This window comes from Emys orbicularis, chromosome 18, assembly GCF_028017835.1.
Source record: "Emys orbicularis isolate rEmyOrb1 chromosome 18, rEmyOrb1.hap1, whole genome shotgun sequence".
In the NCBI taxonomy this organism is placed as follows: domain Eukaryota; kingdom Metazoa; phylum Chordata; order Testudines; family Emydidae; genus Emys; species Emys orbicularis.
Genome location: NC_088700.1, coordinates 14,723,203 through 14,743,321, shown reverse-complemented (window position 1 = coordinate 14,743,321; position 20,119 = coordinate 14,723,203). Strand labels below are relative to the sequence as shown.

General features: G+C 47.2%; 1 protein-coding gene across 1 annotated transcript in view; it reads right to left on the bottom strand.

Moving 5' to 3' along the window:
* Positions 1 to 18,517, bottom strand: part of MEGF9 (multiple EGF like domains 9) — an 81,307-nt gene extending 62,790 nt beyond the window's left edge. The window contains exon 1 of the mRNA XM_065419008.1: positions 18,049 to 18,517. Coding sequence (XP_065275080.1) covers positions 18,049 to 18,517 — 469 coding nt within the window. The remainder of the gene's footprint in view (positions 1 to 18,048) is intronic.
* Between the last annotated feature and the right edge of the window lie 1,602 nt (positions 18,518 to 20,119).

The window sequence follows — 20,119 nt, the reverse complement described above, 5'->3', positions numbered from 1 at the left end:
GGGGAGGTCGCGAGCTGTTAGCCTCCACCCCAAACCCCACTTTGCATCCAGCATTTATAATGTTGTTAAATATATAAAAAAGTGTTTTTAATGTATAAGGGGGGTCGCACTCATCGGCTTGCTATCAGGAGCGCCGCCAGCTTTTCTGCCGCCCTAGGTGGTGGAAGGTCCCGCCCCGAAATGCCACCCCCCACAGAGGCGGCGGAAGGTCCCGCCGCCGAAATACCGCCGCGGTCGCCGCCCCCCAAATTGTAGTGCCCTAGGCAACCGCCTAGGTCGCCTAATGTGTTGCGCCGGCCCTGCTTGCTATGTGAAAGGGGTCACCAGTACACAAGTTTGAGAACCACTGACCTAACACAAAGGAGCCCTGGTCCTTGATTGAGGTCTCCAGGCCCTACCGCAATAACCAATAATAAAATGCTGGGAATAGAGCCCCCTTTCTCTTACACCTAGGCCTGTCTTCTCACACCAAGATCATTCCTCCTTCCTAATTGGGCCTAAAACGTGGCTTGTTATGTAGGGACTCATTTATCAGTGCATCCCTTACATAAGAACATAAGAACATAAGAAAGGCCGTACTGGGTCAGACCAAAGGTCCATCTAGCCCAGTATCTGTCTACCGACAGTGGCCAATGCCAGGTGCCCCAGAGGGAGTGAACCTAACAGGCAATGATCAAGTGATCTCTCTCCTGCCATCCATCTCCATCCTCTGACGAACAGAGGCTAGGGACACCATTCTTACCTATCCTGGCTAATAGCCATTTATGGACTTAGCCACCATGAATTTATCCAGTCCCCTTTTAAACATTGTTATAGTCCTAGCCTTCACAACCTCCTCAGGTAAGGAGTTCCACAAGTTGACTGTGCGCTGCGTGAAGAAGAACTTCCTTTTATTTGTTTTAAACCTGCTGCCTATTAATTTCTTTTGGTGACCCCTAGTTCTTGTATTATGGGAATAAGTAAATAACTTTTCCTTATCCACTTTCTCAACATCACTCATGATTTTATATACCTCTATCATGTCCCCCCTTAGTCTTCTCTTTTCCAAACTGAAGAGTCCTAGCCTCTTTAATCTTTCCTCATATGGGACCCTCTCTAAACCCTTAATCATTTTAGTTGCTCTTAAAAGTATTTTGGTCATCAATGTATTTTAATTTTAAACGGGTTAGGCTTGCACAACAGCATGTCCTGAAAAGAAACCAATGAAAGATGGAACAAAAGAGACGGTCCCAATGTGGTGCTCCAGTAGGGATTAATGTCAAAGGCGACACGCTATTAACAACGAATAGTAAACTTCCTGGAGTAAAATGCTCACAGTAAAATAGTTAAGCCAAGGCAAATGTTTGTCATTCATTATCTGGAGCCAGTCTTGGATTTCTCAACAGCAGCCGCAAGCCAAGGAAGGCACGTTAATAATAATACGTACTTTGCAGAGAGCTTATGCCCTGTATGTCCAGCTTGCCCTTGAAGGGAGAAGCTCTATCAGCAGGTATAATGTTTGCTTGCTTTTCTTTCATAACAGGTATTCGGTGAACTCTCTCTCTCTCACAGTGTAACTCGCTGGAGAAGTTAGCTCCTCCCCCAGCTTGACGTTGTGTCGCTCACGGTTAGGTGTGCGTTCTACAGCCCCCTCTGCACCTGATCCATACAGAATGAACCTACTACAAGCTCCTAGCTAAGGGTCACATCCTGGGCTCTAGAAGCCTGGGGTTTAATCTCCAGTGAGGACAAAGAGGACAGTCATCATAACCCACTAGCATTCAGTGTTGGGGATATGGTAGGAAGTCTTTACTGCAGCACATGGGAAACTCCTGTTTTTTGTTCTGTTCTTGTACAGCACCTTGCACAACGGGGTCTTGCCCCTTAACTAGGGTTTTTAGGCACCAGGGTAATAAAAAATAAGTCATAGTAAGTATCTGAATAACTGAGGGCAAAAGGGGACAGAAAGACAAATAGGAAGAGGATGTCTACACAGAGTGAAGACAGCCAACCCTATGCAGGGCTCCCTATGGAGGCAAATCATCCACTGGACCAAATTCTGCTTCCAGGTCTTGTCCACCCTAGGGATTCACTCAAATTACGGCACCAGTGCACTCCCAGCACAGATAGGCAAAGTCACTATTTGCACTGGAAGACGTTCCCCAGGCTTGAAAACAGGGTAAGCTCCAATTGTGCAAACAGCCCCTTTGCAGGTCTGCACCGGCGGCTGTATTTGGGTCAAATCCCCAAGGCAGAGGAGCCAAGTTCCACTGATATAACCTCAGTTGACGTCAGGAGGAGTTTTGCCCAAGTAACAGGACTTGAAGAGAAGAAAACCCCACAAAAAAGGAAAAAGCCAGATTGAGAATATGACAAAGGCAGAGAATGAAGTGGCTGCTATAAATAGAAGAGGAGGCTCTAGGAAAAGAAAAAGAACAATATCCAGCCCCGACAAGAGCCAGCAGGTCTGCACTCTGATTTGGTTTGGGAAACTTTGTTTACCGAAACTCTTCGGATACAGATTAACTTTCTGTACTTGATATCGTGGAGTCAGATTAATTCAAAATAATTTTAAAAAAAACAAACACCAGCTTTCCTAGACTGTTGGTTGTAGAGCTGCAGGGGGAAAAGGGGTATGGAAATGAAACCATCTTATACAATCTGTCTTGTGTTATGCAATTCAATTTGCTTGGTTTCCTAAAGAAGTAAAACAAGACCATATATTTAATAGCCAAGCAAAGGTGTGGAGGAAAACTGGCATTGATTTAGTCAATTACTCATGCAAGCTATTCCTATTTTGGAAGGACAGCTCCTAGTTTTTAGTCTACCCAGAAAGTCTCTCCTGTTTCCGTGTCATCTATTCTGATTCAGACATAAAAGACTCTGCCCTATTTTTCTCCTCTATATATGGCCGCCTTTATGGTGTTTACATGTCACTAGGTCTGTATGTTGGGCAAAACAAACCAGTAAAGCTATGTTTTGTTTATTTATGGTAAGAAAGAGAGCTGACTGGAAAGGGGAATGTCTGATATTTCAACACTTGTTTTCATCCCAAATCAGAGCACAAAAATAAGTCAAATATTGAAACTTTTTGTGAAAACAAGAAGTTTGAAAAATTTTGTTTCAGAAACCTTCAATTTAGATTTTTCCAATGGAAAATTCCACCAAAATCTTTTCCCCACAGAAAATTTTGACTTTTCACAAATTCCCATTTTCCAATGGGAAAAATGCTGAGTTTCATTCAACCAGCCTTAATAATAATAATAAATAATAACAATAATACTTTGCACTTTTAAAGCACCTTTCATGCAAGGATTTCAAAGAGCACGATTTCTTATTGGAATTACAGTAGCCCCCCGTGGCTCCAACCAAGATGAGGGTCTCATTGTATTAGGCGCTGTACATGTACAGAGCACAAGGCAATCCCTGCTCTGCACACCTTACAATCTAGACAAAGGATGGGAGAAAGGCAGTGTTGTCATTCCCATTGTACAGATGGTAAAAGAGACGCAGAGTGACGACGGACTTGCCCAAAGCCATACTGGGAGTCTGTGGCAGAGTTGGGAATTGAATCCTGGTGTTCTGAACCCCAGCCCAGTGCCTTAACGGCAAGACCATCCCTCCTTCCTCCCTGTTCATTCAAACGTGACTTGACCATGCCTTACAGTTCCCCACTACAGCACAAGTGTTGGGGGCAAATCCATGCATCAGTGTGAGCTCTGTTGCAGTTCTCCTGACGGTGCAGAATCTGCATGGTGGAATCTCCAAGTGAGGATGGCAGGGGGAGAGGCGGGGGGAACCACAAAACACCTGTCCTCTCACAGAAGAGAATTCCCCATGGGATCCAACAGGCTGGCACTGGGACGTGGGCTAGGAGGTGAATCTGACCCATTATACCCAGTGTACTAATGGGTATGGAGCTCAGCAACTTACACAAAGGCTCCCATAACATCAATTATGGAACGGGGGCTGCCCCAGAGCCAGGAAGTCCCAATTCACAGCCTCACCAGTGTGCTGCCTCACTCTTTACTTGTGCCATCACTACCCCAGAGGACGCTAGTCGTGCTGCATCTAAGATTGCAGAGAAAAAGCCGATTCCTTCAGGAAGCCACATCAGAACACCGCAGAGTGCGCAAAGCTGGCACATTTCACTTCAGGTGAGACTACATAAAGGAGTATGCCTTCTCATCCTATTTTCTCTGCAAGTGAACTGAAGGACGTCTGCTTACTGCTTCCAGGAACTGGGAAACCTACACCCTTCCACGCTAGAAGGAAACGGGGTCTGCTGGGCTCCTTTACAGGATCTAGGACTGTCCCACCATTCAGAAACTCTGCCTCTAAACAACAGAGTTACCGTGAAAAGACCTGGTAAATCCCGATCTACTTTCAATCAACAGTTCTGAAAGGGATTCCCCAACCCTTGGGTTGAGAATCAAATAAAGGTGGGGGTGGGGCATGTTGCATACTGCATTATAATAAAGGTCACAGGGAATGATTAAAAATAATCTCTTTTAGGAACAGCGAGATCTTCTGACTCAGGTGGTGTCCTCGGAATGAGTCATTGCCTGACTCCGGAAAGTACAGTCGTCACTGAGATTCTTCTTTATGGTATGATCAGAACTGTTTCCTTAGTACCCGCTAACCTTGGCTGTTAAACACTGGGTGACAGAAGACAGTAATTATATGCCCCGAATTAGACTCGTTTCCCTTTTTCGGTAGGATGCTATTGCTGCTGCAGTTGTCCTTCCAGAGTTAGGATTGCTGCTGGGGACGGGCAGAGCGGTACACACACACAATCAGTGTCAAAGCAGCCTGTTATTTTTGTTTCATACTCATCTTCTCCCCTCATCTTCACTGGTCTCACCCTTGTCTTGCCTTTTATACTGTAAGCTCTTTGGGACAGGGACTGTTATTTCCTCTGGGTTTGTACAGCACCTAGCACAATGGAGCTTTCACTTGGTTGAGGCCTCTAGGTGCCATCGCAGTACAAGAGTTAGAGGCCCAACAACACAGAGCTGCCATAGAGTAGCTTTCATGGGCTCCCAGGAATGGAAAGGGTTGACGGGGGAGAACATACACTGCAGCTACACATCTGCCACTTCATCTTTCTTGTCTATTTTACTCTGGTTTGCCCTCCTCCGGGAGGGACTGAGTGTGCACAGGCCCCCCCCCCCCATCACGCTTCCCACAGACAGAGAACTATCCTTACTAGCATGGATTAGGGAGGTGGTGGAAGCGCCACTACTGTGGCATTTAAACCTAGACTAGACAAAGATGCAGAAAAACACCCTGCAGGAAATAATCAGCACTAGGAAGGGAATGGATTAGAAGACCTGACAGGTTGTTTTCACATCTCTATCTTCCATGATGCTCTAAATCTCCAACTAGATGCTCTAAATTCACGGGCTGTGTAATGCAGTCAATGAATTCTCTATTGTTACCAATAAAACATGAATGCACCGTGCTAATGCAAGTGACCCTTAAAAGAAAGGATCTATGGGAACTGAAATAATACAAGAGGAGGCTATTGAAAAAAAAACAAATATGATCCATTTCAACATGCTTTTCATAAGCAACTTAAAGAACCCAGCTTGACAATATAATCATTTAGCACAGCTCACACAGTAAAGCTAGAACATTAAAAATACACATGGCATTAATCAGCTGCCCAGAAATACATGCCATCATTTCCATAAATAATACAGGATCAAAGCAATCTTACCTGCGTTATCAGTTAATATAGGCAGCCAATCAGTCAAAATACAGTGTAAAGCGGCCTGAAAACTGATGCAATATAATTTGTAGGGAAAGGAATGAAGCAGATTCAGTTGAAAGCATGCTGCAAGCATGACCAGTTATGCAGGTAAAGGTTATATGCAGCCTACTGATTACACAAAGAAGATGCAGCATAAAGCAAGAAATAAGAGATTAACACAGATTTTATATATCACACATACACACACAAGTTTAAAGCTTGTGAAATGTCAAATTAGCCACATTTACAACTCATTTAGTAATAATAGCCATGAAGAGCTGGGAAGCCGGGTTGAGGTGGGAGGAATCTACTCCCCCTCAAAGAACAAATGTCCCTATGTGTTCACATTTCCTCTCATTTCAAAATTTAGCTACATCCCTGGTTGTGGTTTGAAGAGTAGCAGCTGCAGGTCCAGAATGTGTCAGCAGCCCTAACTGAATCAACGTGGACATGTATGGGGGAAATTCCAACCAACTTTCCAGATGCTCGCTAATTAATTAAGCCTGGCAACCCTGCTGGGAGGTAGACAGGTATTATACCCATTTTATGGACAACATTAATAAGGCATGGAGAGATTAAGAGCACAGGCTTGTTCCCATTACACTCAATGGCAAAACTCCCATTGATTTCAAATGTGAACAGTGGCTGGCCCGAATTAACTTGTACAGGTGACAGAGCAAGACAGCAGCTGCGGTTCATCTGCACCTGCTAATGGCAAATACATCCAACAGCCAGACATGGGAACTAGACAGGGAGGGCTCTGAGCTTCTACCGCTAATTCTTTCCCAAGTGTCTGGCTGGTGGGTCCTGCCCTTATGTTCAGGGTCTAACTGATCACCGTATTTGGGGTCGGGGAGGAATTTTCCCCCAGGTCAGATTAGCCGAGACCATGGGGGTTTTGGGTTTGTTTGTTTGTTTTAAACTTCCTCTGCATTGTGGGACACGAGTCCCTTGCTGGTTTGAACTAGAGTAAATGGTGGATTCTCTGTAACTTGAAGTCTTTAAATCAAGATTTGAGGATTTCAGCGACTCAGCCAGAGGTTAGGGGTCTATTACAGGAGAGGATGGATGAAGTTCTGTGGCCTGAGATGTGCAGGAGGTCAGACTAGATGATCACAATGGCCCCATCTGGCCTTAATGTCTCTGAGCAACAGAACTGAAAATATGACCCCAGCATCCTGACTCCCAGCTCTTAGTCTGCTCTGTCCTAGACCCACATTCCCCCCTGTCTTTTTATGGCCTTCAATCACTGTAGCATCTAAGCACCTCATTTGTAACGTATTCACTTTCACAATACCACTAAGAAGTAGGGAAGTGCTATTGTCCCCATTTCACAGATGAGGAACTGAGGCACGGAGAGGCTAAGTGACTTGCCCAAGTTCACACAGGTCACCTGTGGTACAGCAAGGAGCTGAACACAGGTCTCACCATTCCCAGATTATGGCCCTAACCACTGGGCCATGCATCCTCCTTTTTCTAGATAGAGAGGCATTGGCACTGTTGTTCCCGTGGCAGAAAGCATGACTGATGGAATGCTGGGTGACACGCCCCAAAAGCAGTGCTTGAGGGCATTCAGACATACCCTGAGAAAGGGTTCTCAGTCAGCGTAAAGGGTGACTACAAACAGCTCAGGAACTCTGAAGAGAGAAACACAATAGTTCAGTTTCTCACTGAAAGGCAACAGAACCAGTTCGCTGTCCAATTTTCAAAAGGCACGTATAGCGATGAGTACTAGCAAATACCCAAGACTGTCATGGCTGGCTGCTCTTCTCTGGGCTTATTTATATGGATGTGGGGTTAATGAATTCAAAATGCTAGCTGATCATCATGGCAAATCTTATAGTGTAGACCTGAACCTCAGAGGAAGGGGCAGTGTTTCAGGAGTTTTGCAGGAAAAAGCTCTAGTCTCTCATGCTTAAACTCTGAATTGGTTACATTTATGGGCAAATTTTACTTCAAATACTGGGCATTCAGCATATGTCTAGTCTGAATAGCATGGGGTCAAACTCAGACTTGGTGTAAGCAGATGCAGCTCCACTGAGGTTGCTGCCACTTACCCCTGCTCTAAAATAGGACGCATGTGTGCATGGAGCAGAGAGTACAAATTCTAGAGCCAGCCCTGCAGTCCTCCTTAGGTAGAATCATCCTGTTGATCTCACTTGCTCGGCTCTTGTGTAGCAGGGCCATGAAAGCCCATCCTCTACCCCTATTCTGCAATTCTGCACGTGTTGCCAACTCTCAGTGGAATTAATAGAAGAACAGCCTAAAGAGCATCAACCAGGAAAGGAATTCAGTCATTAAACAATGGGCTGGCTTTGTTAAGATCAAACATTCCTAGGCAGATTAGTGCTATGTCATCATGTTTAGATGGTCTGTTCTCTGCAGTCAGCGGTGTATGTTCCAGAAAACCCCCTCAACCAAGCATCTCTCTCTTCTGTTCGATGAAAACAACCGCTGAGAGCCAGACTGTCACACCTAATTCAACCTTACAAGGCCCCTACTATTCTCCCACTGGGTCCTGCTCAGACTGTGACACTGGCTGTGGGGAGGACAGGTGGGATGACTCTTCTGAAAATTCCCCTCTGTGAGGGGGAGGAGCCCTGTCCAGGAGCAGAGAGGGCTCGCATGCTGTTCCCAAGAAGGCAGTGAAGTAACTCACTCCTCCAGCGGGCAGGAGCAGGGGTGGACCTGAGGTTCTGAATCCTAATGGGTTCTCTGGTCCATTCATGAGGTGGTGCAGCTACTCACCACCCGTGTAGGCAGAGTACATGGCAGGGCTCCAATCTAGCCTTTAGGTAGCAGATATAAAAATCCCTACCTTGGGGCCAGATTCTGTCCCCCTTCCACACATATTCATGCTGATCAATGCCTTATTATACAAGGAGCCCTGTCGATTTCAATGGCTGCTCAGCGTGACCCGAGGGGGCAGGATCTATGGGCAACCAGGGCTCTGAAGCTAATCAAAGCCTTTGCAGGAACCTCATTTATAACAGCTAAACAAAGTCTCTGCTGCAATCTAATTTATGTAAGGCAATTCAGTCCCTGTAAACTGTTTTTTAAAATATGTTTTTAATGGAGGAAAGCAGAAACAACAATCCCTTCCCCCAGCCACACGTTCCCAAGAGAAACCCCAACTCCTCACAGCCAGCATGGAAATGAGTTTATTTCTATTGATAAAAGATATATCTTGAGAGTAGCAACATTCCGCTCCCTCTTGAGAGCTTGGCCAATCAGATCAGATCCGTGGAAGCATTTCCTGTCTGCCAAATGGCATGCAGGTTTCAATTTTATAAGCAGCAGAATGAATTACCTGTGTGTTGGAGACCAGGGGCCTAACTCAAACCCCACTAAAATCTTTCCATTAACTTCAATGGGCTTTGGATCAGGCCCTTGGGTGCAGCGCTGCAACTTGCTTCACATGTCCGCAGAGGGGAAGGAGGAGGTGGATGGGAAATGGGACTGGAATAACGCAGTCTTTGGCCTATCCCACAGGACAGCAGGCACCGCCGGGCTGGTGCAGGGCAGGGGAAGTGTAACCTGCTACTATAATGAGCAATAGCGGATTACTTACTTCCCCTCAAGAGCAAGGGAGGGTGGAAGCAGAGACGGGACTCTGCCTTTCAGAGTCATGATCCTTTCCTTGGTCTGCCACAGCTACGTGCCACCCCTTATTCACACTTCCGGGGTAAGTCAGTCTCACCTTTGAGGAACTGACCTCTGTGGCTGCTCTTTCCTTACAGGGAAGGGAAAAGAGGTTGGTGGCAGTTTTAAGGCTGAGTTCTCTTTCCAGCAAAGGTATTTCAGTTCCAACTGCACCGAGATTCAGATTTCAAATGCCAAAATAGCAAAGGCCTGATCCTGCCACTGTTACATCCCTGAAACTCCCATTTGGTTCTTTGAGTGTGCTGTAGACCACCATCCTCAAGCATTCCCCCTTGTGGCAGACGGTGGCTTTGGAGGCCAGCTGCCCTTCCTCCCTCCCTCCCTCCTTGTGGTCTTGCAATGATTTACTCAGACCTAGGAACTGAGAACAAGATGCCTCCTTTGCAGGGTCTGATTTATTTGCTCTTTTTCCAGCGGACAAAGAAACCTCCTCAGCCTCTCAGATCCAACCCTTAAGCCAGGAGTCCCCTAGTTCTCCTCCCGGAGGCCAGCTCTAGGCCCTGTTAGCTTTTCCCCACCTACCCCCTTTTTATTCACGCCTTTCACCTGTCCGGCTTGAAAAGGTTCACAGTCCTTCTCCTGCCAAGAGCTCAATGAACTCCTCTCTCTAGGAGCATCTCCCTACAACTGACCCCGATGGTCTTTTATGGTGATAGTTATTCAATTAACTGCCTGGATGGGCTTCTTCACAGTGTTGTTGTAGCCAACTTGGTCCCAGACAAGGTAGGTGAGGTATGTCTGAGTATACAGCAAACATCTTTATTGGGGCCCCACTGCCAGGTAATGGAGAAGTTGCGGAGATTGTCAAGAATAAAGGGCCAGTCTAGAGGTACAGGGACTCCATGTGAATGGCTCTAGCCTGCTGTGAACCACAAGGATCCATGCAGAACCAGGAGGACTCAGGGGTTTTATGTAAGATGGGGGAAAATCCTACCTCCCATTGCAGAACAATTTGGGAGAAAACTCTGCTGTGATTTTCCACTGCTGTAGGCTCTGTTGCAAGTGGGGGGTGATCAAGCACTAAGGTTTTAGTTACCAGAAAGGAAAGACAAGCTGGGCCCTAACCCCTGGCCTGAAACCGGGGTTCAATTCCCTGTACCGCCACAGGCTTCCTGTGTGACCTGGGGCAAGTCACTTCGTCTCTCCGTGCCTCATTTCCCCATCTGCTCAATGAGAATAACAGCACTGCCATTCCTCACAGGGGAGTAGTGTGGATAAATACATTCGAAGATTGTGAGGTGCTCACACACTACAATGATGGAGCCAGATAAGTACCTTAAGTAGACAGATCGGGATGTTCTCCAATTCAGCATTGCTAACTCTTGCGATTTTGTACTGACCATTTTTGGGGGGATTTCTTCCAGCCCCAGTTCCTGGAGTCATGTAATTATGCGAGACTCAGTTTTCATTTAAAAAAAAAAAAAAAAAACATACAAATTTCTAACCCTCTTCATTGCTGAGAAAGTTTGAAAACGTGATCCCTAAAGGCTCAAGAACTAGCAAGTAAGAAGACCCACAATTTATTGTTTTAAAATCTCATATTATTTTTCTGTCCTCATTCATGATTTTTTTTTAATGCTTGTGGTTGGCACAGCTGATAGTTTGATGCAAACGTGAGTTTGACATGGCTCTGAGACCATAGCACACCCTCTCCATGGAGGCAGCGATGAGTACAGGGTTGTTCTGTTTCCTGCTGAAGGCAGCAGGATTTTATTTATTTATTTTTTCAGACTCACAATAGGAGGCTCATGATTTATAACAAACACCCTCACTCCTCTGGCCCCTCCCAGGATGGTTTCTATGTAGCACGATCATTCCTTACATCCCAGCCTTCACAGCTGTAATTCAATTTCCATTTCTTAAAAAAAAAAAAAAAAAAAATCCTGGTGACGTCTCCTTGAAACCGTGATATCTCGGCAGCCACAATGAACTGCAAATCCCGAGCTTTCAAATGATACCGAGCGTAATCTGCATTTCCAGGTGCTCAGCAAGAGGATAGGCCTGTGCCGGCTTGCAGCAGCTTCCCATGGTCATTCTATACATATCATATCCCATCCCTTATGTCTAAGATAAGGCAAGCGTCATCAGGCTCTTCCTGGATTGCTTTCAGCTGAGTTGTCTCCCAGCACCAGAGAGATCCCAATATCCATGGATTGGGAGCCTTCCCTGCTTGGAGATCATAGATTTTAAGGCCAGAAGGGGCCACTATGATGATCTAGTCTGATCTCCTGCATGACACAGGCCACAGAACCTCACCCAGTAATTCCTGCATTACGTCTTCTAATGCACCCAAAAGGGACCACTGTGAAGCCCTGCCGTCCTACCACGCTATACTGAGATACACCAACCCCCAGCAGCAGTGGCAAGAGGAAGCTCATGGCACTCATCCGGTGGTGAAAATCTAGGGAAGAGAGCAGCAACTATGTGAGCAGACAAGAGAAAGATCAGCCTCAGTCAGATGGAGGAAGAAAGGAAAGCAAAGAGTGTTGGGGAATACACTGTCCAGGTCTCAAGTTTCCATGCTAGCATATATTTGAATAAAAAGACCTCAAAATTGTTTCTCTTTCCCCATGAAAAGCAGCCAACAGCTGCCTGCTTTTCAGGTACTTGGAAAGCAACTGATCCTCAGTTCTTTATTAAACATAGGCCCAAATCCAAACGTCACGTGAGAACCTCACAAACAGCCCTTAGTATTATTTCTCTAAGGTAACACCTACTATGCATTCAGCACTTCCTATGTGCTCAAGGAGAAGCTCAGAGGCTAAGGAAAGACAAACAGACAGAGCACAGAGGAAAGGGCATTGTAACAGGCAAATGACACGCAAGTCGGCTCAATTCACTGCAGGCACTGCAGCAGAAGTGGGTCTTTAAGAGGGATTTAAATGTGGGTAGGGAAACGCGGATCAGCTGGGAGGGGGTCATTCAGTGTAAAGGAGAGGGGTTTGTGGAAGAAGGAACAGAAGGGATTGTGTGAGAAGCTGATAAATACGGAGGCAAAAGCAGCTGAGAGGTTGTAGAGCCCAAATGAAGCTTGACAAAGGAAGATGAATAAGTAGGGGCAAAGGAGTTCTGTAGCGCTTTGGTGACAAGGGGTAAAATTTTCACAACGCAGCTAAGTGCCTTAGCAGGATAAGTCCCAGTGGCATTTAGGAGCTTTGAAAATTCGATGCAAGAAGCTTAAGTCTGATGCAATAATGGGTGGGATTCTATAAAACGTTGGGAATGTTCAGCTGGATCCAATCTCTTTCCTTACAATGCTGCTTTGTGTGTTAGCCCAGATTTATAAAGTGCCGTGCATGTTAAAATATTACACTGTCTCACCCCCCTGTGAGGTGGACAAGTATTATTATCCCTCATCTACCGATGGGGAAACTAAGACCCAGGTTCATGTAACTTGCCTGAGGTCAGAGGGAGCCTATGGCTGAGTCGGGGATTTAGACCTGAGCTGTTCCCGGTTCCCAGCCCCATACATATCCCACCCTGCCTTCCCCTTTATGTCCTGCACACTGCACTTCTCCCCGAAGCACAAATCTCAAGGACACAGCCAATGGCAAACTAGAGGCAGGGACCCAATCAGGGCCATGAGGTGTCTGGATGAGTAAGGAAACAGAGCTGCAAATGCCCTCAATGGCCCCACTCCCGAAACATCGCTTGTTTACAAGACAGCTGATTGGAAGTACCGTACTCCTTCCAGGATTTTATATCCCTCTATGGGATTTGCCTTAGTCTCTTGTTTGTGAGCAAAGTCTATTAGCTAATCTTTCTTTCTAACACAGACACAATCAATCTGGCTGCTTTCGGCTGCACCTTTTCAATCTGGATAGACTATTCCCAGTAACAAAGCGGCAGATACAGTAGTATTCTAAATGTGGTTACACAGGTCACTTACTGTCCGTACACCTTGCTTTGCCTGATACCCCACATTTCAATATACCAAGACCTGCTTCGTTTATGCAAATAATGCTGCATATCCACAATCACTTCAGGTACCTTTCACAATCAGTGCTCAGAACAAGGATTTTTTTTTCCGTACACCCAAAATGTACATGTTGCAAAATTCAGATCAGGAACCAGATTCTCTACACCCAAAATTTTGGTGGTACTGAGCTAGAGATCCAGTTCGAACCATAGCAAAAGTGGAGGCAGTTTTTGAAATTTGAATCTTGGTTCAGATTTCAAATAACCTCAAAATTCCAGAGATGTCTGGATTCAGGGTTTTGGACTGAGGTGTAGGTAGCAATGAATCTATTTTCTGTGTAGCAAACCATTTTGCATTTAATAGGTCTATCTACCTGTCCATCTTCTGGGGTTGGGCCTGAGGCTCTGGAAAGGAATCAAGATGGAGGGATTTATTCTGATGCCCATTGATTTTAATGGTAGTCGTGTGGTTAAAACCACACATGACTGTTTGAAAATGAATCTCTGCCCCTACAGGATTCCCAGTGACACTTCATAGATTGGAACGGGACTAAAAATATATGGATTAACTAGGGTGCATGCTGATATCAGGCTGTGCCTATCATGTATACCAACTTTGCAAGTCGAACAGGCTTTTCTATATGAAATCACGTATACGCCTCAGATTAAAATGAACTAAACTGCACACGAAAAAAGAGACGTTATTATATTGCTGCTCTCCTGGTTCATGTATTCCGGACTCGGTGGCCTAAACCCATTACATCTGTTACTGTACAGTAAACCCTCCACGAATCAAACTCAACTGCCTTTACTAACAAACAACATGCAAGAGTGAGTGTAACCTGTCCATGGAGGTGTTTCTAGGGTGCCCATCACTGTGGTATAAAGACACCAAAGTTGAATAATGTAGAGATCAACTGGCTGTAGCTATTATTAATAATTAGCATTTACCAACTTCTAAGAGCTTCACAAGCATTATTAACAAATGGTCTTCCCATCCCTGAGGTAGGTAGGGGAAGTATTGTTGTTCCCATTTTATAGATGAGGAAATTGAAGCACAGCGAGGAACTTGCCCCAGGCAGGGAGGGGAGGTCAGAGGCAGCACTGGGATTAGACTCAAGAATCCCTGACTCCCAGTCCTTAACTGAAACCACCCATCCCAGCAAACATGGAACATGGAAGAATCATGCACAGAACATGGAAGAGTGAGGATCCTCATTAAATTTTGAGCTTTCCTTCATGTCTTGCATCCCCTATGCATGATACTTGTACTTTTGCCTATATGGAAACTAGACAGCGCTGCTCACTTTCTCAATAAAGCATAAAATCAAGAGGCCCTGGTTCTCTTGGCCTTAAAAAGTGAGGTTTTTGGACATCTTTCCAAGGCCAGGTCTACACCCAGCCGCTAGTTCGGCGGCTGGGAATCGAAGTTCTGGGTTCGATTTATCGCGTCTGGTCTGGACGCGATAAATCGATCCCGGAAGCGCTCGCCGTCGACTGCGGTACTCCAGCTCGGCGAGAGGAGTACCGCGGAGTCGACGGGGAGCCTGCCTGCCGCGTGTGGACCGCGTCTGAACCGCGGTAAGTTCGAACTAAGGTATGTCGACTTCAGCTACGTTATTCACGTAGCTGAAGTTGCGTACCTTAGTTCGAATTTGGGGGTTAGTGTAGACCAGGCCCAAGATACTGCTGCTAGAAGTAGTCCTTTTGGAGGCTGTGTAATAGAGGAGCAGTACTTTCTGATGCTGCATTACCTGTTTTGGAGGTGATACACAACAGTACTTCTAGGCATGACCATAAACATTTTTTGGGTGGTGGCTATAGTGGCTGCTCCTAATATAAGTCATCTTCTCTCCTAACAGATTTCAATCAGTTAGCAGAGAAACACTACGCATAAAATCAGTTGGAGATTATTTACTTTATATGACTCAACAACCTGTCTATTCACTCTCAATACTTCAGGCCCTCAGGTTCAAACTACACATTCTGGAAACTGCAACTCACTCGATTAGTTTGTTGACAGAGCAGATGAAGTTTAATCATTGTACAACTGAGAAGGTTGCTTTTGCTCTGAGAAAATACAACCCTCTCCTAGTGTTATCTATCATTTCCAACCTTAAACCATCCTGTAGCTTCACAAGGAAATAAAAAGACACAAAACTCAACAGAAACAAAAGGGAAGTGGGGGTGTGAAAGGGGAAGAATCCAGGTTTCCCACAAACTGCATTTCTAGCCATGTAAGAAAAGCTGACTAAAATCATCTGCTCAGGACACTGACTGCTGAAGTGGTAAGAAACAACAGCAAAATACCACCCTGTTTCAGATCCTTGTCCGGAATTTGACATAGTTTCTTCAAAATATCTTCAATGTTGGGGGTATTTATGTGTCTGTCTGTCTAAATAGTCTTCATTTCTAAAATTATAGGGACAAATTCTCTGCTGGAGTAAATGGGAACAGCTGTATTGACTTCAATAGAGTTTTGTCTACTTTCATTAGGAGAAAACTGAGTTTCCAACATAGGTGGATGAGAACATGAAAGCTCTGGAGAGGAGTGTATGGTCCACCTTGCTAATTCTCCATATCATTTCAAATCTCAGCTGAAAACAGCTTTTCTCCCTGGCCTCTTCTGCTTCGTATCTCACACTTTCCCATAATGGCTCTCTAAGGCATTTTGGGGATACGGATGTATGGAAGAGCCAATACAAAAATAAGGTTCAGATACTCAACTGATATAACTGGGTATAGCTCCACTGAATTCAGTGGAAGCAGAATCAGCCCTAGAGCTGATTGTGACTACGTTGTGATACTTCCCAGAATGGAAAAAAGCTGAAGGCCTTTTTTACTCACATGAAAATCAGGCATTGCACTTTCCCAGGCTCCCTCACAAAGTCTCAGCAAATACTCATTATTTGCATATCCCTTTCCCTCCTCCCCAACCTACAGAATTTAGACAACATCCACATAAACACAAGTACCACAAATCCCAGTCTATGTGAATTTCCTGTCACCGGCATGTGGACGTGGGGATAGAATCTCTTAATCTTAGGACTCAACTTGCCTTTTAGGTGCTGGCCAGGGAGCACAATGCCTTACAGTGGGCGCACACTGGTTGCTACATCTCTAAAGGTGTAGTGTGGTCTCCCCTTGAACCTTCCCAGTTCTGCTGGCTAGGGTGGAAGGAGGATCATGCCCTCCCCTCCACACTCCTCCCTGCCCCTTTAAGGGTGCTGCTGCTCTAGCCAGGAGCTATTCTTGCACTCAGCATCTTCTCCTGGGCCCCTGCACAATTAACTCAAGATGGAGGGGAAGGTGTCTTGTGCCCTCCCCATCCCTTGCACACTCAGGGATCAATCATCTTCTGTACTTGTGATTATACCAAAGACACGTCTTCCATGTATTCTCCTACAAGCAGCCCAGGTTCCCCCCCTATATATATATATATATAAATACCTATAGATATACAGGTGTGTCATGGGTGTTGTATGGATTTTACCCCATCCCCCATTATGGCTGACATGCCCCCTTTATCAACACAACATGAATCCGATCCTCTCCCTTTGAAGCCAATGGGAGTTTTGTCATCAGGTTCGAAGGGAGCAGAATTGGAGCCCAGTGCATCTTTATTTGCACTATTTGTTCTGGAAACCATTGCTTGAAGGCATCACAAACAATTATCCCCCTCCTCTCCAAGTACAATTTAGAATATAAAAGGCTCTAAAAATAAGTTTCTTTTAAATGAAACTCCTCCTTGTGGCTCCCTGGTCAACAGAAAAATCTGATCTTTGCTTGTACAAGCATTCTTTAATATAGGGGCATGGAACCTGCTACTATTTAATCCAATTTCTAAATTCCCATTGACTTCAATGGGAGCAGGATCAACCCCAGAGTAAGGGTTAGTATGTGTACATAACAAAATTCCACATTTACTTTCTCACCCTCACATCCATTTATAAAAACCAGTGGTGAAATTCTGGGTATATTCCAGCTCAATTAAGCTCAATTTTTTGTATTTGCATGAGCAGTGTAGCCAAAGTGTAATAAAAAGGTAAAAACTGCAGGTGTCTGTCAAGGTAGATACCGGACATCAGGCATCTGCCTAGAATAAGGCTTCACACTCTTGTCTGGGGTTTTATCCTGTGTCCATCTGTCGTTACTGTCCATATGTCATCAACACAGGCATGCAGGAGAAAAAGCAGTGAATGAAAAGCTAAAAGCCTCCACCCTCTGTTAATGTGCAACTGATCAAGTTTACACCTGCCCCTTGTTTATTTTTAAACAAAACTTTATTTGGCCTGATCCTGAAAATCCCACTGCAGGGTCTTCTATTTTAAATGCCATGACTGACCCAAATATACCACCAGAAGAAAAAAGAGAAAAAGCAGAGAGGTGAGAAAACCAGAGGAATTAAAAAAGAAAAAATGACCCTTTGCTGACCACTGCTGAACATCAGAGTATTGCCAACGATTTCTTGGTGGGGGAAGTGGGGAGGGAAAAGTGGAAGCACATTTTTCTCAGGGCCTGTCTACATCTGCCACCATCAGCAGAAATTTCCATAGACACCAGCAGCTGGGGGAGAGGGAGGGACCAGGGCTGTTTCCCTTTGGTGCTGCTGGAGCCTCAGGCATCACTGCGCACCTTGAGCATCTTCCTTATCGCCCCGTTTCCCGTATAAACCGGCGGGTCCCTTGCTTGTCACCCGGCAGGAAAAGAGGCAGGGCGGGGAGGGGACTCACCTTTGCTGCTGCTGCCGCCGGCGGCCACGTCCTCCTCCTCCTCCTCCTCGGCAGGTGGGGAAGGGACTGCAGCGGGGAGGCCGGCGCTGGTGCCGTCGGGGCGCGGGGCCCGTTGGCTTGGCAGGGGAGACCCTGCCGCGGCTGGCGAGGCTGCGGTGCCGGGGCTGGGCTCAGCACCCGGCGGCGCTGGGCTCGCCCCGTCCGGGTGCCCCGCGGCGGCGCTGGGCTGGGGGCTACCGGGGCGCAGCAGCGTGGCGGCGAAGGTGGGCTGGTGAGCGGTGGCCTCGGGGCTGAGCTCGTTCCCCTCCGCCGCGCCGGGGGCAGGGCGAGTGGCCGGCAGCGCCGCTCCGGGCTCCCCGCCGGGGGCCGGGCTGGATCCCGGCTCGGGCTCCCGCGGCAGCGAGCCGGCGGCCAGCGCGGCCACCAGCCAGAGCAGGGCGAGCCGCGCCGGGCTCCGCGGGACCCTCATGGCGCCGCGCAGCGCTCCCCCATCCGCTCCGCCTGCCAGCCCGCCGCGCCGCCGCCGCCGTGCGATGAGCGCTGCCCGGCCGCCGGCCGCGACACCATCCCTCAGCCGCTCGCAGTGACAGCCGGCCGCGAGCCCTTCCTGCCTCCGCCCCTTGCGCCTCGCGCCGCCGGGGCCCGGCCAGGCCGCCGCAGCCAATCGCGAGCCAGCCCCGGCCACGTGACGGCGGGCGGGGCGCCCCTTCGGGCGCCGCCCAGCCAATGGCCGGCGAGCTGGGGGCTGAGGGCGAGCGGGTGGGCGGGGCCGTGCGGCATTGTGTGTTACCGGAGTGACACGGGCGGCAGCGAGGCGTGCCCGGCCCCGCGGGCTGCTGCTAACAAAGGAGCCACCTCCGCGCCCGCGTCCCCCTGGGGGGCTTGTGTGGGGCCGACCGTGGCACTGAAGCAGGATTTTCCCCTTCGTGCTTTTTGTTGTTTTTTTAAATACATTTTCCGCTGGTATCTTGGGAAAACCGGGGGGCAGGTGCCTGGCTTGCACGGAGAGACGAAAAGCCCTCGCGGTGTGTCCTCGGCCAAGCGCTTGTCTGTGCTTTAATAACCGGCTCCCGCTCCTTCAGCCAAACTCATCTCGCTGACAGCTGAAATGCAGCCACCTCTGGGGTGGAGCGTGCCAGCTGTTCCGCTCCAGCGGCGAGGTTACACAACAGGCTCTGACGTAGCGAAGAAGGATAGCTCATGAGCGGAAGAAGGGGCTTGGGGTTGCAGCCGTCGATTGCTCTTCAGGGGATTGGGGAGCAGTTCTTGGCTCTGACACAGAGTTGCTGTCACGCACAAATCTCTTAATCTTTGTGCCTCAGTTCTCCCCCTGTGAAATGCTCCCTTTCTCCTGCTCTTTCTTTGCGCTGCTTATTAAAACGGCAAGCTCTTCAGGGTATGGGACTATTTACAGTGTAATACAAACGATAATAGCCACTTAGAAACGAGCCATTGAGGCTGACAACGCCTTGAAATGAGCATCAAGGTTGGCAAAACACTGGCCACAGATTGTGATTCAGGGTATTGGAAAGAGATACTCGGAAGTGACCTTGGTGAGATTGCACTATCATGGAGAACTATTGACACCACGGGGGGGGGGGGGGAACAATGACACGGTTATTAAGTATTTATTGAGCACCCAGAGTGAGGTCACTGCTTCGCAAACATAAAAGGGAGTCACGGCCCTGCTCCTAAGAGCTACAGGCAGCCTTGTTCTGTTTTGTCACTAATGAAGAAAAACATCCCTGTGATAAACACAAAGGCACGTGTGCCCAAGTGACTGTGCGCTGCTGTGTGTTTACATGCCAGACACCTGCTGATTACAGTGGGAGAGGCATGCCCATAAATACTGCAGGAGTAACCTTTAAGGGGGAATGCAGGAGCAACCCACCCTTTCTGCAGCCTACCAGGGAAAAGCTCTGCTAACCCCAGGTAGGACAGGACATCATCTACCACTGGGGACCCTCCAGGGCTAGAAGCAATGCAGATGTTTGCAATGTGTTTAGGTATTGTTTATAAACACTAATAATTCAGGCTGCATTCAAAAAAGAAATGAGCGGAGCTGGAAAAT